General features: G+C 42.1%; 1 protein-coding gene across 1 annotated transcript in view; it reads left to right on the forward strand.

Moving 5' to 3' along the window:
• The window catches only part of LOC127419089 (laminin subunit gamma-3-like), a 149,324-nt gene that overhangs the window by 98,727 nt on the left and 27,091 nt on the right, over nucleotides 1-23,506 (forward strand). The window contains exons 10-12 of the mRNA XM_051660190.1: nucleotides 3,535-3,730; nucleotides 13,998-14,101; nucleotides 18,256-18,498. Of these exons, the coding sequence (XP_051516150.1) occupies nucleotides 3,535-3,730; nucleotides 13,998-14,101; nucleotides 18,256-18,498 (543 nt within the window). The remainder of the gene's footprint in view (nucleotides 1-3,534; nucleotides 3,731-13,997; nucleotides 14,102-18,255; nucleotides 18,499-23,506) is intronic.

Consider the following 23,506-nt stretch of genomic DNA (forward strand, 5'->3'; position numbering starts at 1 on the left):
TTCATTTTTGGGTGAACTGTCCCTTTAGGGAACTAATGAGGAAGAAAAAAAGGAAGTATTAAGAATGAGAGAAAGGGAATGGTTTACGTCTATGAACCATATATGAAGCAGCCAGATGATTTTGCCCTACGCTGAATTTCTAATCATTACTGATATTTTCAAAACAGAAAGTAACATTGCAAAGGTTTAGGCATTTACCTGTAATAATTGTGCAACTTACACTATATTGCCAAAAGTATTCGCTCACCCATCCAAATAATTGAATTCAGGTGTTCCAATCACTTCCATGGCCACAGGCGTATAAAATGAAGCACCTAGGCATGCAGACTGCTTCTACAAACATTTGTGAAAGAATGGGCCACTCTCAGGAGCTCAATGAATTGCAGCGTGGTACTGTGATAGGATGCCACCTGTGCAACAAGTCCAGTCATGAAAGTTCCTCGCTACTAAATATTCCACAGTCAACTGTCAGTGGTGTTATAACAAAGTGGAAGCGATTGGGAATGACAGCAACTCAGCCACGAAGTGGTAGGCCACGTAAAATGACAGAGCGGGGTCAGCGGATGCTGAGGCGCATAGTGCGCAGAGGTCGCCAACTTTCTGCAGAGTCAATCGCTACAGACCTCCAAAGTTCATGTGGCCTTCAGATTAGCTCAAGAACAGTGCGTAGAGAGCTTCATGGAATGGGTTTCCATGGCCGAGCAGCTGCATCCAAGCCATATATCACCAAGTGCAATGCAAAGCGTCAGATGCAAGGTCCATAAAGACATGGATGAGCGAGTTTGGTGTGGAAGAACTTGACTGGCCTGCACAGAGTCCTGACCTCAACCCGATAGAGCACCTTTGGGATGAATTAGAGCGAAGACTGCGAGCCAGGCCTTCTCGTCCAACATCAGTGTCTGACCTCACAAATGCGCTTCTGGAAGAATGGTCAAAAATTCCCATAAACACACTCCTAAACCTTGTGGAAAGCCTTCCCAGAAGAGTTGAAGCTGTTATAGCTGCAAAGGGTGGGCCAACGTCATATTAAACCCTATGGATTAAGAATGGGATGTCACTTAAGTTCATATGCGTCTGAAGGCAGATGAGCGAATACTTTTGGCAATATAGTGTATTTATCAAAGATACACAATTATTTTTGAAGTTGCATCAGAAATCTGGCATTTTGGTGTCTGTGCACAGGGTTGGGGAGTAACGAAATACATGAAACGGGAATACGTATTTAGAATACAAAATATAAGTAACTGTATTCCACTACAGTTACAATTTAAATCATTTTGTATTTAGAATACAGTTACATTCAAAAAGTATTTTGATTACTGAAGAGATTACTTTGCATTTTATTGTCATTTGTTTCATTTAATATTTAGTCATTTCAGATGGAAAACATTTATACATATAAATGGTGCGATCCAAAGTGCATTTGAACAGCGGTGAAACACTTTCTTATGATGTGTTACATTCATACGAGCAGACAGAGAAGTAAGTTTGAAGTATGTTTGGAGCACAAGAAATAGAAATAAACCTTGTGTAAATTGTCAGCTTTACGCTAAGCTAAAATGCTATTTCTAGCCATTTTACATGCACATGTTACCAGGCACGATCATATTTTTTTTATCAAGAAAATTCACGTTGGATCATAATTTCTTTTTTTTCTAGTAAAACCTTTGATATTAGGGCAAAATCGTATTCTTGATAATAATTTATAATATATAAATATATAATGTAAAAATATATAAAAATCCTTAAAACAAGATCAATTTGATGTTTCTTGTTTTAGAAACAACACTGCATAAGATATTTAGGTTTGTCAGAGAATGTATTTTTAACAGGTGTATTTTGTCTTACTGTACAGGCAGAGTTTTTATAGTCAAAACAAGTGAAAAAATCTACCAGTGCTGAAGAAGTAATTTAAAATATTTAGAATACTTTACTGACTTTGAGTAATCTAACGGAATACATTACAAATTACATTTTACAGCATGTATTCTGTAATCTGTAGTGGAATTCATTTAAAAAATAACCCTCCCAACCCTGTCTGTGCAAAGTTTTTATTGTCTCCCCCCCACCCCCAATCCTATGCTATCACATTTTCAGAAATATTACTTTCTATTTATGTCCCTAGACATGTAATTATACTCTGGGAAATTTACTTCAACTTCAGCAAGCTTTACCTTCTGTTTGGCCCAAACTAACAAAACATATATTAATTTAATATTTTACCCAAACTCATTCTTTTCTTGGTGGCAAGGCTGTTTTTCATTATTAATTGAATAGAAAGGCTTCACTCTTGCAATATTAAACAAATTTAGAATGAGTGAGTTTCATGAGTGAACCCATAAAATGCATGTGCATTGTTCTACAAAAGGCACTATATTCACACAAACATTAAAAGTAACCCTAATCCACTACAGATAACTAATCCACTAGTACACAGTACGTTATACAATATATACACCCCCACAGTACAAGAATAGCACCTCTGTGTTCAATTATATGAACCAGAAATGGGATTCAGTAACACAGACTGTACTGAATTCTCAACCGGTATTGTAAATACTACTACTGCAAAATCAATGCAGTAGATCTTAAAACTAGCTTGACTGTTTAAAATGTGCTACTCATTCAAGATAATGTAACAGCAACATTAAAACTTACTGAAGTTCAAAACTTTAGTGACTCAGACCTAACAATATGTTAATAAATCCAGATTCGACACTGTGTGTGCACTGCAAAAAATGACTAGTAAGATTTATTTTGCAAGTTTTTGCACAGTTTTTCTAAGTAAATCATAATGGTATAAAACCAAGTAAAATCTACTTAACTTTAAGACATAATATTGATTAAAGCGGGTGAGTAAATTTAACTTATACATTTTAGTAAATTTAGTAACTTTTACTTAGAAATATGATATACATAGCGCTTGAATAAATTTAGTTAAATTTAAATACACATTTTATTTAACATGTCACATTCTAAATTTTCCTTACAGTCATGTTTAAACATGTACCACATGACATATGGAAGCATCCCACAGGGAAACTTAATGCATGCTATGTAGTCTATGATACTACACCACCCTGCATCACTGGTGATAGTAACAAGAATCAGACCTCAACGGTGCAAATCTCTTCCTTATGTGGATTTCAAAATTGTACTGTTATTTTTTTTTTTTTTCATTTGTTATCTTTTTGTTATTTATTTCGATTTTGTATTTATTTATTTGTATTATTTCTTATGACATTTGTTACACAGTCACACTTCATTCTGCTGGTGTTTATCTTTGGTAATCAGGTCATCTCGACTCAGTGGCTGGTGTAATGTGCTGGTAATCTGCAGGTTGTGAATTTGTGTTCCAGAAAATTCTGCATTGCCCTTGAGCAAACCACTTAACTAAATTCACAGCCCAGCTGTTGCTGCCAGACGAATGTAACAGTTATGTTTGCCTTCACACCCAGACAGTATACAATTTGTAATATTCATGCTAAGTGATAGCGATTTGAAGTTTGTGTTCTGTTTTATCTTGTCTTGCAGATAAATTTCTGGGGAACATGTTGCTAAGTTACGGACGAATCCTTAGTGTGTCATTTACAGCTGAGCTGAAAGAGCTCTTGCCCAGAAGTGCAACCGTGGTGCTGGAAGGATCCGGACTATATGTTACTGCTGATTTGTACTCTCAAGAGCCATACCCCTCATTGGACAAGACACCTATCAACACCTTCACTCTCAGGTGTGTGTGAGTGCGAGTTTCCTTACCATATATTCACTCAGATGTGAGAGGATTATGAGAATTCAAGCAAGACTGAAATGACTTTTTTGTTGGTAATTTGCAAACAATAAATACAACATTAATACATTGCTAAGATATAGCACGTGATTCTTTTTGGCTTGAGGATTTTAAACTATAACTGTTTGATGGTTTGACAAAATAATTCCAAAGCAGTATTCATAAATCTGTAGACTTTACAGTGCTTATGTTAAAAGAACTCAAATTAGAGGCAACTTCTCATTCTAAAAACAGCCTCATTTAAACTAGGACTGGGTAAAAATATCGATTTTCTGATGCATCATGACCTTTGTTTGAACGATCTTGAAGAAAAGGTGCTTGTTTGAAATGCCTCAATTAATACAATTATATTTTATATTGGCCCCCTGGGAGCCCTTATCCCAGTTTTAAGAGTGAACAGGATAATAGGGTCTCAAATATTTTTGGCAGATGCTATTTGCAACATGCTTTTTACACACCAGTGCAAATAGTGGCAAATATTATTTGCACCTCAACCCTGGTACAAATAATGGTAGATGCTATTTCCACCCTTTTTTTTTTTTTACTGGCAAATAGTGGCAAATACTATTTGCACCCCTATTGAAATACTAACATACAGTATAGGGGCATCACTGCAGAGTGTCTATTGTGTTTATTTAACCTCGTGCGACCCTGCGTACACATGCGTGGACGATGTATTTTGGCTTTGCTATATGCAACACTTAATTTAATTTAAACCAACTGACCTCAGTTCAGGAGATTCAGGGCTTGTCAGTAAAGGGTTAAACTTTTGACGGATGGAATCATGTGACAAAAGAACATGGCACCAATCACAGCGGAGTTTATCTTTGGGAGAAACGTCAACAAAACTACATCTGGTGAGAAACCTTATTAAGTTTTTACATTGAAACCTGTTTAAGTCAAAAGATAAGAGTCTCTAGTTTCATCCGATTTTGAATTTGTCAGTCAGTCCGATATTTATTATGAGGGCTTGTCTAAGGACCCGTCAATGTATACCTGCGTCAGACGGATGCTTTTGGAGCATCTCACTTTGCTTGTGTCATGTCAAAAACATAACATTTTTAGGTCGCTGTGTCAAGTTAACCATAGTTTAATACTTAGAAAAACACATCTTGAGATCCCTAAGTTTGGATTTGCATTCCATCAAACTATGTTTTGAACGCAAGAACGCATCCTTGTGTTGTGCTGTCTGCTGAAGGGTTGTTTATTCTCTGGATAAGCTGTGCATTGCCAATATAGCTGAAGTTTCGCTTACTGCCCCCTAGAGAAAACAGGTGGTACTTCAAGCTTGAATTGCTCAAGAATCTTCCTTATTACGGTCCGGGGACATGATTAATAGTTAATTTTTTTAATGCATTATTTTTTAATATAATTATTCACACTGAATTAACACATTAAATCGACAGCCCTAATAAAGTGCATGGAAGAGTTGTTCTTACAATTTGTTCTTGCAACAATACTAACAAGCTGCAATTAGTAATAGTTAAAGGCTAAAATTTTGGAATAACTTCAAATAGTTTTTTTTGTGTGTGTTTTCTGAGGAAAGTATTTCAGTTTCTATGGCAGACTGAAACATTTTCCCATTGGGACCAAATAACCAAACGAGGATGGTTTCTTATCAAGTGTTTCTTGATATTTATAATACTGTGAACAATATGAATAAACATTAGGAAAAAATTGCAGTTTTAATCACGACATCTGTGTATGCGAGATTTTGTGTGTAAGTGGTAGCATATGGTATTTTTACTGGCAGAGTATACTGTTAACCTGAGCTTGTCTGTTCAGAGGAGCTGTTTACATACACATTAATGTTATGACAGATGCTTTCTTACCAGAGTGATAAGAAAATGCATGTATTTGTGATATCACATTATTATTCATCCATTGTGGATAATATTGGAGTAAAGGATAGGTAAATGGGAAACCGTAATCACAATGGTGCTATAATATTGCTATAAGGTATATGTGTTGTGTGTTTTAGAGCACCAATAAAGTAAAGGAATAGTTCACCCATAAAATGAACATTGTCGCTTTCAAACCCTCATGTTGTTCCAAACCCATATGACTTACTGGTTCAGTGAAACACAGAAGTAGATGTTAGGCTGAATGACAGCCTTAGTCACTATCTACTTTCATTATACAGTTGTGCTCAAAAGTTTGCATACCCTTGGAGAATTGGTAATATATGTACCATTTTTAAAGAAAACATGAGTGAGCAGGCAAAACACATTTCTGTTATTTCTTATGGGATTCATATTCAACTGTAGGTTATAACAGAATGGCACAATCATAAAGCAAAACATGGCAACAAAGAAAAAAATTAAATGACCCCTGTTCAAAAGTCTGCATACCCTTAGTTCTTAATACTGTGTATTGCCCCCTTTAGCATCAATGACAGCGTGCAGTCTTTTGTAATAGCCGTCTATGAGGCCCCAAATTCTTGCTGGTGGTATAGCTGCCCATTCGTCTTGGCAAAATGCCTCCAGGTCATGCAAAATCTTTGGTCGTCCTGCATGAACCGCACGTTTGAGATCTCCCCAGACTGGCTCGATGATATTAAGATCAGGAGACTGTGATGGCCACTCCAGAACCTTCACCTGTTTCTGCTGTAACCACTGGAGGGTCAACTCGGCCTTGTGCTTAAGGTCATTGTCGTGCTGGAGAGTCCAAGAGTGTCCCATGCGCAGCTTTCTTGCATAAGAATGCAAATTGTCTGCCAGTATTTTCTGATAACATGCTGCATTCATCTTGCCATCAATTTTCACAAGATTCCCCGTGCCTATAGAGCTCACACACCCCCAAAACATCAGTGAGCCACCACCATGCTTCACAGTGGGGATGGTATTCTTTTCACTATAGGCCTTGTTGACCCTTCTCCAAACATAGCGCTTGTGGTCATGACAATAAAGCTCTGTTTTGGTCTCGTCACTCCAAATGACTGTGTGCCAGAAGCTGTGAGGCATGTCAAGGTGTTGTCGGGCATATTGTAACCGGGCTTTTTTTGTGGCATTGGCGCAGTAAAGGCTTCTTTCTGGCAACTCGAACATGCAGCTCATTTTTGTTCAAGTATCGTCGTATTGTGCTCCTTGAAACAACCACACCGTCTTTTTCCAGAGCAGCCTGTATTTCTCCTGAGGTTACCTGTGGGTTTTTCTTTGTATCCCGAACAATTCTTCTGGCAGTTGTGGCTGAAATCTTTCTTGGTCTACCTGACCTTGTCTTGGTATCAAGAGATCCCCGAATTTTCCACTTCTTAATAAGTGATTGAACAGTACTGACTGGCATTTTCAAGGCTTTGGATATCTTTTTATATCCTTTTCCATCTTTATAAAGTTCCATTGCCTTGTTACGCAGGTCTTTTGACAGTTCTTTTCAGCTCCCTATGGCTCAGTATCTAGCCTGCTCAGTGCATCCACATGAGATCTAACAAACTCACTGACTATTTATACACAGACACTAATTGCAATTTAAAAAGCCACAGGTGTGGGAAATTAACCTTTAATTGGCATTTAAACCTTACAGGGAGCCGCGACATGCGGAGCGCCTACCCCAGAACAGGGCTCATAGTTAGCACGTGTATTGAGCCGGCAGCGAGTCTCTCCGAAAACTCGACTGCCACAGGGCTCGGAGGAAGTCAACCAGGGAACATAGTTTGTGAACACTACTGGGAATTAATGGCGCACATCTTCAGCTCAGAGGAGGTGAAAGGCGCTATGTGCAAGTGATACACCCAGCCGGCTATCCCGGGCTTATCCGCTTGTATTGCGTGCCACTACCTAGGACGAAACCGGTTCCACCCGGAGGTTGTAGAACCTTGCAAACATGTTGGGTGTTGCCCAGCCCGCTGCTCTGCAAATGTCTGTTAGAGAGGCACCCCTGGCCAGGGTCCAGGAGGCCGCTACACCCCTGGTAGAATGGACTCGTAGCCCTACCGGGGGCGGCACATCCTGGGCATGATATGCCATAGCTATGGCATCAATGAGCCAGTGGGCGATCCTCTGCTTGGAGACAGCGCTTCCTTTCTGCTGTGCACCAAAGCAGACAAAGTGCTGCTCAGAGATCCTGAAGCTCTGCGTGCAATCCAAATAGATGCGTAAAGCGTGCACCGGACACAGCAACGACAGGGCTGGGTCTGCCTCCTCCTGGGGCAGTGCTCACAGGTTCACCACCTGGTCCCTAAAAGGGGTGTGGGAACCTTGGGCACATAGCCCGGTCGGGGTTTCAAGATCACGTGAGAGTAGCCCGGACCGAACTCCAGGCACGTTTTACTGACAGAGAACGCTTGCAGGTCTCCTACCCTCTTCATGGAAGTGAGCGCAATCAAGAGGGCAGTCTTCAAGGAGAGTGTCTTAAGCTCAGCTGACTGCAAAGGCTCAAAGGGGGCTCTCTGTAGACCCTGAAGAACTACAGAGAGGTCCCATGAGGGAACAAGGCATGGTCTGGAGGGGTTCAGCCTCCTGGCACCTCTCAGGAATCTGATGATCAGATCGTGCTTCCCTAAGGACTTACCGTCCACTGTGTCGTGGTGTGCTGGTATAGCAGCAATGTACACCTTCAAGGTGGAAGGGGACAGCCGCCCTTCCAACCTCTCCTGCAGGAAGGAAAGCACTGATCCGACTGCACATCCCTTTGGGTCTTCCCATCGGGAAGAACACCACTTAGCGAACAGACACCACTTAAAGGCATACAGGAGCCTCTTAGAGGGGGCCCTAGCCTGAGTGATCGTGTCTACCACCGCGGGTGGTAGACCGCTTAGGTCTTCTGCGTCCCGTCCAGGGGCCAGACATGGAGATTCCAGAGGTCTGGTTGCGGGTGCCAGATGGTGCCCCGTCCCTGAGAAAGAAGGTCCTTCCTCAGGGAAATTCGCCAGGGGGGGCTGTCGCGAGGAGTGTGAGGTCCGAGAACCACGTCTGGGTGGGCCAGCAGGGTGCTACCAGGACGACCCGCTCCTCGTCCTCCCTGACCTTGCACAGAGTCTATGCAAGTAGGCTCACTGGGGGAAACACATATTTGCGCAGGCCAGGGGGCCAGCTGTGTGCCAGCACGTCTATGCCGAGAGGTGCCTCGGTCAGGGCGTACCAGAGCGGGCAGTGGGAGGATTCTTGGGAGGCAAACAGGTCTACCTGTGCCTGTCCGAATCGACTCCAAATCAGCTGGACCACCTGAGGGTGGAGTCTCCACTCTCCCCTGAGGGTAACCCGCCGTGACAGCATGTCCGCTGCAGTGTTGAGGTCGTCCGGGATGTGAGTGGCTCGCAGCGACTTGAAGTGCTGCTGACTCCAGAGGAGGAGACGGCGGGCGAGTTGTGACAAACAATGAGAGCGCAGACCACCTTGGCAGTTGACATATGCTACTGTTGCCGTGTTGTCTGTCCGAACTAACACGTGCTTGCCCTGGATCAACGGCCGGAACCTCCGCAGGGCGAGCAGAATTGCCAACAACTCGAGGCAGTTGATGTGCCAACACAGCCGTGGGCCCGTCCATAAGCCGGCGGCTGCGTGCCCATTGCGAACAGCACCCCAGCCCATTTTGGAGGCGTCTGTCATGACCACGACGCGCCTGGAGATCTGCTCTAAGGGAACACCTGCCCGTAGAAATGAGAGGTCGGTCCAAGGGCTGAAGAGACGGTGACAGACCAGCGTGATGGCCACGCGATGTGTCCCGTGGTGCCATGCCCATCTTGGGACTGGAGTCTGAAGCCAGTGCTGAAGCGGTCTCATATGCATCAACCCGAGCAGGGTGGCCACCGCTGAGGATGCCATATGCCCCAGGAGCCTCTGAAAGAGTTTCAGTGGAACCGCTGTTTTCTGTTTGAACGCCTTCAAACAGGTCAGCACCGACTGTGTGCGCTCATTCGTGAGGCGCACTGTCAATGAGACTGAGTCCAACTCCAAACCGAGAAAAGAGATGCTCTGAACCGGGAGGAGTTTGCTCTTTTCCCAGTCGACCCGAAGCCCTAATCGGCTGAGGTGCAAGAGCACCAAGTCCCTGTGTGCACACAACATGTCCTGAGAGTGAGCTAGGATTAGCCAATCGTCGAGATAGTTGAGAATGCGAATGCCCACATCCCTTAATGGGGCAAGGGCTGCCTCTGCAACCTACGTGAAGACGCGAGGGGAGAAGAACAGGCCAAAAGGGAGGACCTTGTACTGATACGCATGACCCTCGAATGCAAACCGCAGGAAGGGTCTGTGTCAAGGTAGAATCGAGACATGAAAGTACACGTCCTTCAGGTCTACCACCGCGAACCGATCTTGATGCCGGATGCTCGCCAAAATGCGTTTTTGCATCAGCACCTTGAAAGGGAGTCTGTGTAAAGCCCAGCTCAGTACTCGCAGGTCCAAGATTGGCTGCAACCCACCGCCTTTTTTTGGTACGATGAAGTAGGGGCTGTAAAACCTCTTCTTCATCTCGGCCGGAGGGACAGTTTCTATCGCACCCTATCGTAGGAGGGTGGCGATCTCCGTGCGCAAGGTAGCAGTGTTTTCATCCTTCACCAAGGTGAAGGGGATACTGCTGAAGCTTGGCGGACGCCTGGCGAACTGAATCGTGTAGCCAAGTCAGACGGTCCGGACCAGCCATCGTGACGGATTGGAAAGCACAAGCCACGCATCCAAGTTCTGCACGAGGGGGACCAAAGGGACAATGTCGTCAGATGTACCAGCAGGTGGGGCCTGTGGCGGGGTGGAGCTCGAGGTGCCACACCATGTCGTGGCCGTGTTGAGTTCAGGGACATCAAAGTACTTACCTAGCTCCTTGTGACCACCCCGGAACAGCCTGGGACAGGGGAGGAAGAGGCCTGTCCTCGTGACCCGTGGAGACTGTGACATCGGGGGCAGATTTGTGCCACAGCTGGGCACTCAGGGGCGGAGAGACCGCCGCTGGAGCGCCAAACCTGCCAAATAGAGTGGTGGACGGTGGTCGTGATGATGGCTGTACACACTGGATATGTGACCCAGGGAACAAGGAAACCACTCTTGCTGAACTCTTGGGTACTGCAGCCACTTGGGCATGCAGCACAATTAAATGCAAAGGTAACAAAAGATTCTCCTCTCAGCCCTCAACCGGGGGATGGAGTGGTCTGCTTACCAGCTCCAGAGCAGCGGGTTTTGTCGTCCCTGGGTCGCCCGTCTCAGGGGCGCTTCGAAGCCTTTCACGGGTTCTTAGCGGCCGCGAGACGGGTAGTGTCTGCTTCCGAGGCCAGGCCGCAGGGGCGGGCTGTGGCGGAGCCGGTGCAGTCACCGCAGGGGGATGCCCTTGGCGACGAGCAGACAGGGTGCGGGATCTTGAGCCGCGCTGGGGCAGGATGTGCCGGATAACCTCCATCTGCTGCTTCACCGCTGAGAACTGCTTGGCAATGTCCTCGGTGTCGCCGGACTGGCCAACTTGGGAAATGGGGGCAGCATGGTACCGTGCCTTTTCGGCCTCTCCCATCTCGACCAGGATGAGCCAAAGGTGGCGCTCCTGGACCACCAAGCTGGACATCACCCACCTGAGAGACTGCGCCGTGACCTTCGTCACCCAGAGAGCGAGGTCAGTCACCGAGCGCAGCTCCTGCATCAATCCCAGGGTGGAACTACCCTTGTGCAGTTCCTTTAGCGCCTTGGCGGACTTGTAGGAGAGCCATGGCGTGCAGGGCGGAGGCGGCTTGTCCAGCGGCACCGTAGGTCTTGGCCGTCAGAGACGACGTAAACCTACAGGCCTTGGATGGGAGCTTTGGGCACCCGCACCAGGTGGCAGCGCTCTGCGGGCATAGGTGCACCGCGAGTGCCTTTATCCACCGGGGGGATTGCCGAATAGCCCTTGGCCGCCCCACCATCGAGGGTAGTGAGTGCGGGGAAGCTGAAAGATTGGGACCGGGCAGTAAAAAGTGCCTCCCACGACCTTGTCAGTTCTTCATGCACTTCCGGGAAGAAAGGAATGGGGGCGGGGCGGGGCTTTGAGCAGCTGCCTGGGAAAGCATGTCATCATTTCCACGTCAGCCTGTGACTGGGCGACCGCACCCGAAGGGAGGAGCCCAGCAGAGGCTTCTGCGTCCGACTGGACGAGCCTGCTCTCCGATGCTGCGCTTGAAAGCTCATCACTTTCGCGGGCTCTGAATAAGAGGTCGAACTCGCTGTGAGACGAGCTGGCAGACTCATCCGGAAGCCCGATCGAGGCAGATGAGTGTGCTGTGGAATGGGAGGTCTGCGGGGGGATACCCGGTGGTGGCGGTCCCATTGGGGTCCCTAAATCGCCCCCAGTGCTAGCCGCACTGGCCTCATACCCATGGGTAGAAGGACCGAGGCGGGGAGCCTCTGGGGTGGCTTGCATTCTTACGAAGGTAAGACGCAACCGCATCGTTGCCATGGACATGTTCTCGCAATGAGTACATGACCCATCCACGAACGCTGTGAGCAGTGCCTAGACACAAAAGACAGTGATCGTGACCGTCAGAAGGCGAGAGATAATGAGCGCAACCAGGAATAACACACAAAGGAAAGGCATCTTTAAAAAGACGTTCCGTGTGTGCCACTCTTTTAGAGAAATATACTCTTATTTCTGCTGAAGCGCCCAGGGGCGTTCTCTGCAGTGCACCAGTGCAGAGGAGGGTGAAGCCGCTGAAATGCGCTGTCAGATCCAGCAGAGGTGAATGAACAGTCGTGGGAATTCAGCTCAGTGAGCATGACCATTCGGCTTCGAAGAGAAAATCTGAATGAGTGGTTGCATACCAGATTTTTTTATACCCGTATGTCCAGGGGAGTGGCATGCAAATACCACTCGCCAATTTTCATTGGCCTTTTATCAAAGACCAGAGGTGTCTCGGGCTCCCAAGGGTGACACCTAGTTTCACTACATCGACACAACGTCGAGTGAGTGACAGATAGGGAACTCCTGTTACATACTGTATAAAATTGAGTGTTACATTTTAAGTCTGGCCCATAATAATATGTGTATAGTGCAATATTAATGTATAAATATACTTTATGACACTAACAATGCAAACACATTAAATAATAATTTTTAACATACAGAATCAGACATTTTGACATTACATTTGAATTTTACTTAATACATTTTGTATGTAAAGCAATATATTCTAAGTAAATTCACAGGGTGAATCGCGGCACGTCTTTAAATATATTGGCAGTAGATAGTGCCTCACTTTAAAGTATAATCACTGCAACTCATGTGTCATATTCCAAGTCTCCTGAAGGCATTTATAATTTTTCTGTAAAAATCTTTAAGTCTATTAAGCATTCATGAGTGTTATGAGAGAAATTTGTTCACAGTGGCTTGTGTGTTTTTCACAAGAACTTGCATTGTTTAGAGCTAAAACTTTTAGGCTTTAAAGTAAGGCACTATCCACTGCCATTGTAGTGAAAAGGCAGCCCTCGATATTCATTAAAACATCACATTTTGTGTTCTGCATAATAAATAAAGTCATATGTGTTTGGAACAACATTAGGGTGAGTAAATGATGACAGAATTTTCATTTTTTGTTGAAGTATTCCTTTAAGTGTGCCTTTATGAAGAGCCTCTGTATTGTGTAAATACATCAAGTCTGAGCAACAACATGCATTTTACAAAAACACTACATGCTACATCTATAGCAGCACACACCTGTTACCATGCACTCACTGAACACTTATTAGGAACACTATGGTGTGCCCGACATGGTCTTCTGCTGTTGAAGCCATCCGCCTCAAGGTTCGACTTGTTGTGCATTCTGAGATGCTATTCTGCTCACTAGAATTGTACAGAGTGATTATCTGAGTTACCATAGACTTTCTGTTAGCTCAAACTAGTCTGGCCATTCTCCATTGACCTCTCTAATCAACAAGGCATTTCCGTCCGCAGAACTGCCGCTCATTGGATGTTTTTATTTTATTTTATTATTTTTTTTGCCACCATTCTGAGTAAACTTTAAAGACTGTTGTGCGTGAAAATCCCAGGAGATCAGCAGTTACAGAAATACTCAAACCAGCCTCTCTGGCACCAACAATCATGCTACGGTCGAAATCACTGAGATCACATTTTTTCAATAAGTAGGTGTACAGGTGTTCCTAATAAAGTGCTAAGTGAGTGTAGATTCAATGTATACATGGTACTACAAACATCCCAGCATGTTCCTGTCATACACAGAAGATTAAATAAAAAGCAGACACACACAAACACACACAGTCACATTAATTCTAAATTATATGTCACTCTGCTTTGTGGTTCCCAGGTTAACGGAGAAGGATGTACAGCCATCTATAGCCCCCTATGAGTTTCTCCGAATGCTCTACAATATGACTGCTCTATATGTTAGCAATGCAGGGGGCCAGAATTGTGAGTAATTGTTTATATGTGTGATTATTTTTGGAAGCGTGCAAGAATGAGAATTTGTGTTACAATGACATGCCATCATTATAGATGAAAAGAAATAAATTTAAAACAATGAAGGTTACATGCAGCTCAAACATGGCTGAATGTACTGTACTGTAATCAGTGATTGAGTGCTCTCAGTCACTTTAAACATGCACACGCTGATTGTCTCTTCCACACATGCTCATCACTGCCATAGCACAAATCAACCGAGTGTCTGGTGATGAACGAACTCAACAGAGATATATGCTCATCGCAAACAGTAATAACAGGAAAAAGGGTAATCCTGCAATAACAGAGTTGAGACATCTTCTCCCAAATGCTTATTTTTTTGTGATTTGCGTTACTTAACTAAAAATAACTCTGAAAAGAGGGTAATAGATAATGATGTCTCATTGAAGCGCTTTTGGAGCTAGTATTGGATATAAATGTCTTTGTAACAGTAAAAGGATGGGCAAGGAGGAGGCGGGAACCGGCTGAACAGTCAACATAAAGTTTAATGTAAAACTCAACTTAAAACAACATTAAACATAAGGACACACAGACACACATGCAGCACAGCCGCGTGCGTCTCTCTCTTTTGAACTGGCGTCTCTGGCTTCCCTTTATCTTGCTCTCTCGCTGATCATCTGATTCAGCGCTGGCCGTGCACCCTCACGGCCTGGCCACGCCCTCCTCCACATCACAGTATTGTTTACAGGGCACTGTATCTCTGGTGTGTGTGTGTTCACTAGGTGGCCAGTGTGTCGTGACAATCTTTGACAGTGACAACAAAACAGATCATCATCTTTCTACAGTATATACTCTTTCTTTAAATTTCTCAAAATTTACATTTTAATTTTACATTGTCATTTTTAAGAGTGGTGCATTCCGCAGCAGTATATGGCCTACTTGTAAAAGTGTGGATCTTTTGAAAAAACAATCAAAAAACATATTGGCCTATATATATGGTTTAGGTGAGTGTGTTTTATTATTCCCTCGGCTCCATTACTCCGTATGCAGTACAATGTGACAGTGTATCTTTTTGTGAATCTTCTGCGCTACTTGTTGGAGAATGTAGCTAAATATTGGAAAAGCTAGACAATTGTGTAAATAGCTTAACTACTGTCACACTACTGACAAATTTAGTTAAGTTAGTAGTGTTGCTACTTTTAGTTAACTACTCCCCAACACTGCTGCACTCACATACAAACTCATTAGCGTGAGTAGGCATACTGCAGTATTTCAATTTGTGAAAAATTAATTGATTTTCCTGATTCTAAGGGCCAATATATAGGAGAATATTTCCAGAGTCTTTCTTCAAACATTCTCTCTCTGTTTCTTTCCTTTATCAAAGGTTGTAAATTAGAGCAAACCAAAAACCATTATTATGCATCTGTCAGATTCTGCACTGACAGTTTCTGTTTTTAATTCTTGGAAACCGCTATGCTGAAATGTGTGTTTGTGCTTGAACTCCCTTTCTGCCTCAATATGCACAAGATAATCAACTTGTCTGCACATACAAACACTGGTATCCCTCAGAAACATGCATAAAGATCAGTCTTATTGGCAGTCGCCATGATATGAAAGTTTCGTTGAGAGGCACAGGACCCCAAGACACTGGAAAGGGTCTGGGTGAGAGAGAGATTTGGAGATTTTGGTGTACAGTCTTCCTCGATCACTATTTATGAGGCAGTATGGATCCCTGAGAGAAACAAAGACCCACTCACCTTCGCCATGTACCACCTCTCCTCCACTCAGCCCTTATTGATTAATTCATTCCTTCTTCATTTATTCATATGCTGATCATAGATTCAATCTGCTTGCACACAGTAGTCCAGATGTCTGTCCGTGTGTTAGCAAAATAGAGAGAGAGGCAGAGGGGAGCTTTAGCAAGCAGGCTAGCTAAGCTACATCGTGAGGGCAATTCCAAGTGGACAGGAAACTATGATTACTTTTCCCGAAGTGAATTCAGCACAAGTAGTAGTTTATGTTGGTAACAGCATTGCGACCAACTAAGAGCACAGTTGATTAGATCAGCCAGTCAAGACATTTGTCAATTTACAATAAAAAGATGCACAGATGGCCCTTGATGACATCCAAATGTATGCATTTCTTTCTCAATTGATGATCTTGTTACTCTGCAGATATTAGAACCCAGTATACTTTACATTACAGTGTTCATGTTACAAATAAAACATATTTGTAAGGTCATGTGTTTCAATTTTCACTAAAATTATTTTCTCATATGTCAGCTTAATATGCAGAGACAACTATTAGTTAACATTAGTTAATGCAGTACTGTAGGTATAATGCGCTAACAATGAACAATATATTTTTACAGCATTTATTCATCTTTGTTAATGTTAGTTATTAAAAATACAGTTGTTCATTGTTAGTTCATGTTAGTTCATAACAAATGTTTACATATACAACTTTTAATTTAAAAAATGTATTAGTATATGTTGAAATTAACATTAAACAATATTGATAAATGTTGTAAAAGTATTGTTCATTGTTAGTTTATGTTAACTAATGGAACCTTATTGTAAAGTGTAACCATATGTATCGGATGTTGATAAAACATTCAGCAGATGTCTTTGAGACATTTAGGATTTCAAATGTTATAAAGCTGATCTTTTTAAGATGTTTATCTGATGTTTATTAGATTGTAATGCTTTCCAGTTGAAAGATCTTACAGGGTACTGGGAGATGTGCATGTGCTATCTGGATAATGTAGAGTTTAACCTAGAACTCTTAGCAGAGCAGCCAAAGACTGTCACATGCACTGAAATTAAAATTTAAATACCCTCCACTAAGTGAGCTAACTCTTATTTAGTTTGAGAATTTGAGAGAAGTTGTTTTGCACAGCCAGATTTAGCAAATTTGTGACTGGCACTAGCCAGCATGCTGTTATCTTAGCCTGATGTGTGAGGCCAATGTTTCAATTACCCGTCACGCATTTGACTGTCTCTCTTCATGGTGCGGATTGATATCCAACTGATTGAGTTAAACTAAAGTTGATTCACCTCTCAATGAATATTTTGAAGTACTTAACTTGAGTAAGCTAATGTGAAAGTCTTTGTGTAAAGAGATATGGGTTATACTTTACAGTAAGGTTCCATTTGTTAAATGACTTAGTTTAGGCATTAAACTCTAAATGGCGCAAGCTGATAGGTTCTTTAAATGTGTCTGTTAGCCACTCAGCTCACTTACATGTGATATGTCAAGCCAATTGGCTCAAATGAAGTTAGCTGATATGTCCTTTGACATGTAATTGGGAAGCCAATCAGCTTGTGTGCTCTCTGTTTGCCTTACATTTAAATTTGCTCAGTTTGCAAGGAAGCCGTTTTCACTGCAGCGTCCTTGAGAATTTTCTATGAAACCCTCAACCTCCCCTGGCCCACTTGCCTAGATCTGCTACATGGGGATTGTATTTATGTCTAACTGTGGAGCAGCATGTCATACATGCTTGATGCAGCATGTCTTGTGTTTTTCTAATTGTGCAGCAGCAGCAGCATGTCCATATATGCTTAACTCAGTATGTCTGTGTATGTTCTAACAAAAGTAAGTCTCCGTACTTGCTCTGCAGAAGCAGCATAACAGATCTAGTCCACCAAGACCAGTATACTATCAATATCTTACCCACATTATTATTGAACATTAGTTAATGCATTAGGTATCATGAACTAACAATGAACAATATTTTATACATAATGTATTAATCTTGGCTTATGTTAATTGATAAAACCACAATTGTTCAATTGTTAGTTTATGTTAGTTAAGATTACATTAACTAATGTTAACATATACAACTTTTTTTTTTTTTTTTTAAGTATTATTACATGTTGAAATGAACATTTCAGATGTCAAGATTAACAAATGCTGTAAAAGTATTGTTCATTGTTAGTTCATGTTAACATGTAGTTAACTTACATTAACAAATGGAACCTTATTGTAAAGTGTTACCGAGATATCTTTGAATTTCTTTGATTTTTACCTATCCCTAAGACTGAAAAGGTAACCACAGTTTAAGTTTCCTTGGTATTTTTAGACACTTTTTAGCCTGGTCTTAAAAGAAGGATTTTAAATTCAGCAGTTCTGTATTTTTTTTCTCTTATTTCTTCTCTCATTTACAGATACTTCTCAACTCTCCAGGGTAACCATGGAATCTGCAAGCAAGGTTACTTACCACCCTGATGCGGCAGGGCATGTTCCACTTGCTCCATGGGTAGAGGTGTGTACTTGTCCCACGGGATTCACAGGGCAGTTCTGTGAACTCTGCATCCATGGATTCACCAGAGAGACCCCTTATGGTGGACCCCTCTCCTCTTGTGTTCCCTGCAACTGCAATCAACATGGAATCTGCCATCCTGAGACAGGTGGGGGGTATGACATGTTCCATGCTCCTTAGATGACATGCTCCAATGCAGCATGTCATCTATGGAAAGTATGGCCTATTCTGTTTTTCTGCCATACAAAGGCAAAACGCTGTAGCTATGCAAACACTGACACTGGCTTCAAAGTTGCTTGTAGTTATTGCAATTTTCACTCTCGTTTTCACTGAATCTGAGAGTTATGTGAGCCAAATCCATCATTATAGACAGTCTAAACTTAAGATCAATTCACAATGCCGCTATAAACTCTAACATTCTGAAGTTGGCAGTTGGATTAAGAATGTTGGGAAACATAAATGTCATTGTCAAATTGCCACAACAAACACCAACAGGGTTAACACACTGACCCAACGAGTTTGTTGGGGCATTGTGAATTGGCATTTAATTCGTCTTCAGTTGAAAAAGACCTGATATAGGTCTTAACTCAATTTTAACTTAGTCAAAACACTGACAAAATGTGTAATTACTGTATTTTGCCTTTGCACAGCAGCATAGTCTTTCCATTCCATTGTTATACCTCCAGCCCACCTCTTTTTAATTTTCCTTACTGCTTCCCCCATGTTCCTCTTGGTCTTCCTCTCTCACTTTTTAGTTCTTCCTACCGTTCTTTCGGTGACCCCATTAGCAATAGAATGGTGCGCTGTCTTTCTGTGCAGGGTAGATAGAGTTCACGCTCACCACTCTCTCCTCCATTAGACCTGCGAGCAAGCCTCCAGCTAATTAATTGTAATGTCGATGATGCAACAGAGTGTTTATTTGTGTGTATCTCCTTTCAACAATGACTCCTGGGATGGATTTTTTGTATTTGTCCTCCCATCTTTCTCTCTGTCTTTCACACTGACAAGTAATTTCACTCTCTTAATATGCGGCAAATTCAACCTCCATAATTCTTATTATGAGTGTAATGTGTGATTAGTTTGCTACAAGTCTTTAACATTACAAATTAATGTCAGACATGACTTTATCTACTACTCGGGGAGAAGTGAAAAGAAAAACGAAAAAGATTCGCAAGTATACAAGAGAAGAGAAAAAAAAGGGAGGGAATTTATAGAGGAAGGGAGGAAGTAGCAAGGAAGGAGGGAATCAAAGCAAGAGGAGCTTGAGGGAGGTAGCAAAATAGTCAAGCGAAAGATCTAATGAATGTATTCACAGGAAATCTCCACCTCCCAGGAGAAAAGGAGGAGCCCACTCCTTTATTTTTTTATGAGCCTATTTAACTTCAAAGCAGATTTCACCAAAGTCACAGCAGGTGCTGTTCATTGCCATTTAGCTGCTTTAATATTTCCCAGGTTAGTAAATAGAACTAAGTCCCTACTGAAAACTCACTCTCTTATTATTAGCATATGCACACGTCACTCTCCATTTTTCTCTGTACCAAAAACACAGTGTATTTTAAGATCATTTCCTATTCGTGAGCCTAATTATGTTTCGTTAGTCCTTTGATGAGCGCTAATTCAATCTAATTTCCTCGTCAAGAAAGGTTCACTCTCTTAAACAGCTGACAGACCACACCCCTTTGATTTATTATATCAAAGCAAGAGGGTGTTTCTCACGGTAATGTAATATGGTTGTAATTGGCTGTTAATTGGTGATTAGTCTTGTCACTCAGCACAGGTGTTGTTTGTTTGGCTGGAGATATAAAAAAGAAGGGAAGCTTGCCTCTCCAGGCTGGACCAGTGGTGCTTTATAATTGTGATTTATTTAAAGTGTGCCTGTTTGTGACGTTTCTATTTTGCTGTGAGCAAATATAGCAGATTGTGAAAATGTCATATTTGAGTGGGAAAATGGAACTTACACCAGAGGGCTAATGAAGTCAAGCATATGTCCTTTGGATGCACATATATTCTGTGTGTGTGTTATCTGGTTCTTTTCCTGAGCATGTTTATTGAAGGGATCTCATCCATAACAGCCTAGGCTGAGAGGGCTTGTATTTGCCTTTGGGGGGAAAAAAAGAGGCAGAGAGAGAAATAGAAAATGAGTGGTTAAGTTAGAAGTGGAAGAGGGAGCAAGGTTTATCATATAAATGTATACATTAACTGCTACCAGTCACCAATGTGAGAGCATTCATTTTTTACCTTAACATATGGGTTGCCGTTCGTGGTCTGTTGTGTCTTTCTCACTCTATTTCTCTTTGCACCTCTTGCAAAGTAGAAAGTAAATAGATTTGGATCAGTACATTTAACATAAACAATAAATTACAATGAATTACTTTATATACGCAAATATACTCCACATAAACCTTGAAAAAATTACTTTCCCAGCAAAGGATGCTTATCTGATTATTTACTATAGGGATAGTTCACCCAAAAATGTACTCCTTTCATTATTTACTCACTCTCATGCCCTTTAAAAACCTTATGACTTTTTTTCTCAATGGAACACAAATGTGTTATTTCTAGCAGAATGTCCAAGGTGACAATGGCTGTCAACCATTTCAAGGCCAGATTTTCAGTGAATAACTACTTACATTTTTGTCCCCTGGTCCTTATCCGCTTCATTAAATGCAATAGAGCAACATGAACATTCTCCTGTTGTGTTCCAAAGAAAGGTTTGCAACAACACAAGGGTGAATAAATTATTACTTAATGTTAATTTTTGTCTTTAAAAAATCAGCAAATATAGAAAAGAAAAAGCAAGACCCAAAAGTTTCACGAAAACCACATGCATGTGGCAATAGCATGTACAGATGAAGTCAGAAGTTTACATACACCTTAGTCAAATACATTCTTATTCACTGCAGCAAGCCATATAAAAGAGGTGAAAAGGGATAATGGAAGAAGAGGGAAAAAAGAGGAAGATATTCTTTAGTGAGAAAAGACAACCTGTCTTGTCATAGAAGATCAGTAGTCTGTTTTTCAGAGTCATGAGCACACAGCCTTTAAGTCAAAGATTAAATGGAAAGAGTATCTCTGGCTCTGGTTTTCCATCTTTTTAGATTCTGTTCTAGACAAACTATGTCCATAGATAATATAAGTGAGTATCAGGGTATCAGTGAGCAAGCACAATATGCATTCTAAAAAACACACACACAGTCTTACTGTAAATAAATCTGTTTGTTGTACGCTCTGCTCAAAGGAAAGGGTTCTAAATATTTGTTCCATCTGACACCACTGCAGCCTGCATTCTTCTAACCATCTGGAGCCTCATAAATTAAAATGGCACAGTCTAATTAGCCCTTTAATGTTGACCAAACTTTAATGAATATTCTAACGAGTAAGATTGCATTATGACAGATCCAGGCTGACAGGTATTGAGGTGAAGAGCGCCCTTTCCTAAAGGACAGCTGCAGGGATGGGTCCTTTTCATCTCTCTGTTTTGGGAAAAAGATCTTTATTTTTACTCTCATTCTTTCACCCCTCTCAAAGAGTCAGGAAGGGCCCATGTGGGGGTGGTGACATTTAGCCACCCTAAAGCAGTGAATAATTCAGAAAGCGAAGAGGTACAAATGTCAGGCGCTGGGAATAAACTTTGCCTGAAGAGATGTGAGATTTCAAATAAAGACATTGATATGATAATTCCAGCAGACTTCTGGCCGATGGATGTCGTCCTGTTTTGCATAGCACAGAGGAATCTGTGAATATTTAGGATGCTGATTTGAATAAAAAAAAATTACTGGCTCTTTTCTGTGTCCATTAATTGTACACCATGTAAAATTAACTTGATTATTCTTGATTATTCATTAAATATAAATCATTCTCTCTTCTATGTGAGAACATTTTGATATCACTGTCTCTTGAGGAGCAATTTGAGGGAATAAGCAGGCTTTTGTCTCAGAATGCAAATGACAATAAGCCAGCAGCTTTTGATCTGCCCACAGGAAAGTGGTTGTTTAAATGTGGTGATTGTGTTTCTGTGTGCGTATGTGTAGGGCATCTGCCTGTCAACAGGTGCCACATCTGTCTCATATTACCATAAGGTCAACTTTAACATCCACTGAGGCTGACAGACAGATGGTAGCCAACATTTTTTGTACACTCAAAAAGATTTAAGTGTAACCATCTCTCCTCACCTTTCTCTCTCACCTTCCCTTTCTCCCTGCGTGCCTGCTTTCTCTCTCAATACCTTTGAGGTTTGCAGTTACTGGATCTCCATGTTGAAAAACATTCTGTGATGAATAATTTCAGCTGGATTGCACACATTCTCATCACCAGCTGCAGGACTGACAGAAATGTTGTCATCTGTCATCTTCAAGCCCTCAAATCTGAGTTAGTTGTGATTTGAATAAATTTGGTCCAAACCTCCCGTCACCTGTTGCCTTTGGCTTGCAACATGGCTGGAGCATTGAATAGAATAAAATTGGTCACAAATAATTATTTTTAGTCTTGTAAAGGAAATGAGCTTAGCATTTAATTTTTGAAAACCTTTAAGACATACAGGTGAGTTGGGGTCTCGAGTATTGACGCTGACTACCACCCCTGGAGACACGAGTTTGAATCCGGGTGTGCTGAGTGACTCCAGCCAGGTCTTCTAAGCAACCAAATTGGCCCGGTTGCTAGGGAGGGTAGAGTCACATGGGGTAACCTAGTGATTCTCGCTCTCAATGCGGCATGTGGTAAGTTGTGCGTGGATCGCGGAGAGTAGCGTGAGCCTCCATATGTGGAGTCTCTGCGGTGTCATGCACAGCGAGCCACGTGATAAGATGTGTGGATTGACTGTCTCAGAAGCGGAGGCAACTGAGACTTGTCCTCCGCCACCCGGATTGAGGTGAGTAACCACGCCATCATGAGGACCTACTAAGTAGTGGGAATTGGGCATTCCAAATTGGGAGAAAAAGGGGATTCAAAAAAATAAATAAAAAAGACGTACAGGTGAGCTACAACACATTTCATCAAAATAAAATCATTGTGCAAAGTGTAGCCAAGTTTTTTTTTTTCATATGTATAGCAAAGTATACTTACAGTAAGCAGGTAACAGGCATGCTGATATTCACGCTGATATAACAGCAAGCACGATTGTGAGTGTCATGTTATTATTTTTTTATGCAATAAGTTTG

This window comes from Myxocyprinus asiaticus, chromosome 3 (assembly GCF_019703515.2).
Source record: "Myxocyprinus asiaticus isolate MX2 ecotype Aquarium Trade chromosome 3, UBuf_Myxa_2, whole genome shotgun sequence".
In the NCBI taxonomy this organism is placed as follows: Eukaryota; Metazoa; Chordata; class Actinopteri; order Cypriniformes; family Catostomidae; genus Myxocyprinus; species Myxocyprinus asiaticus.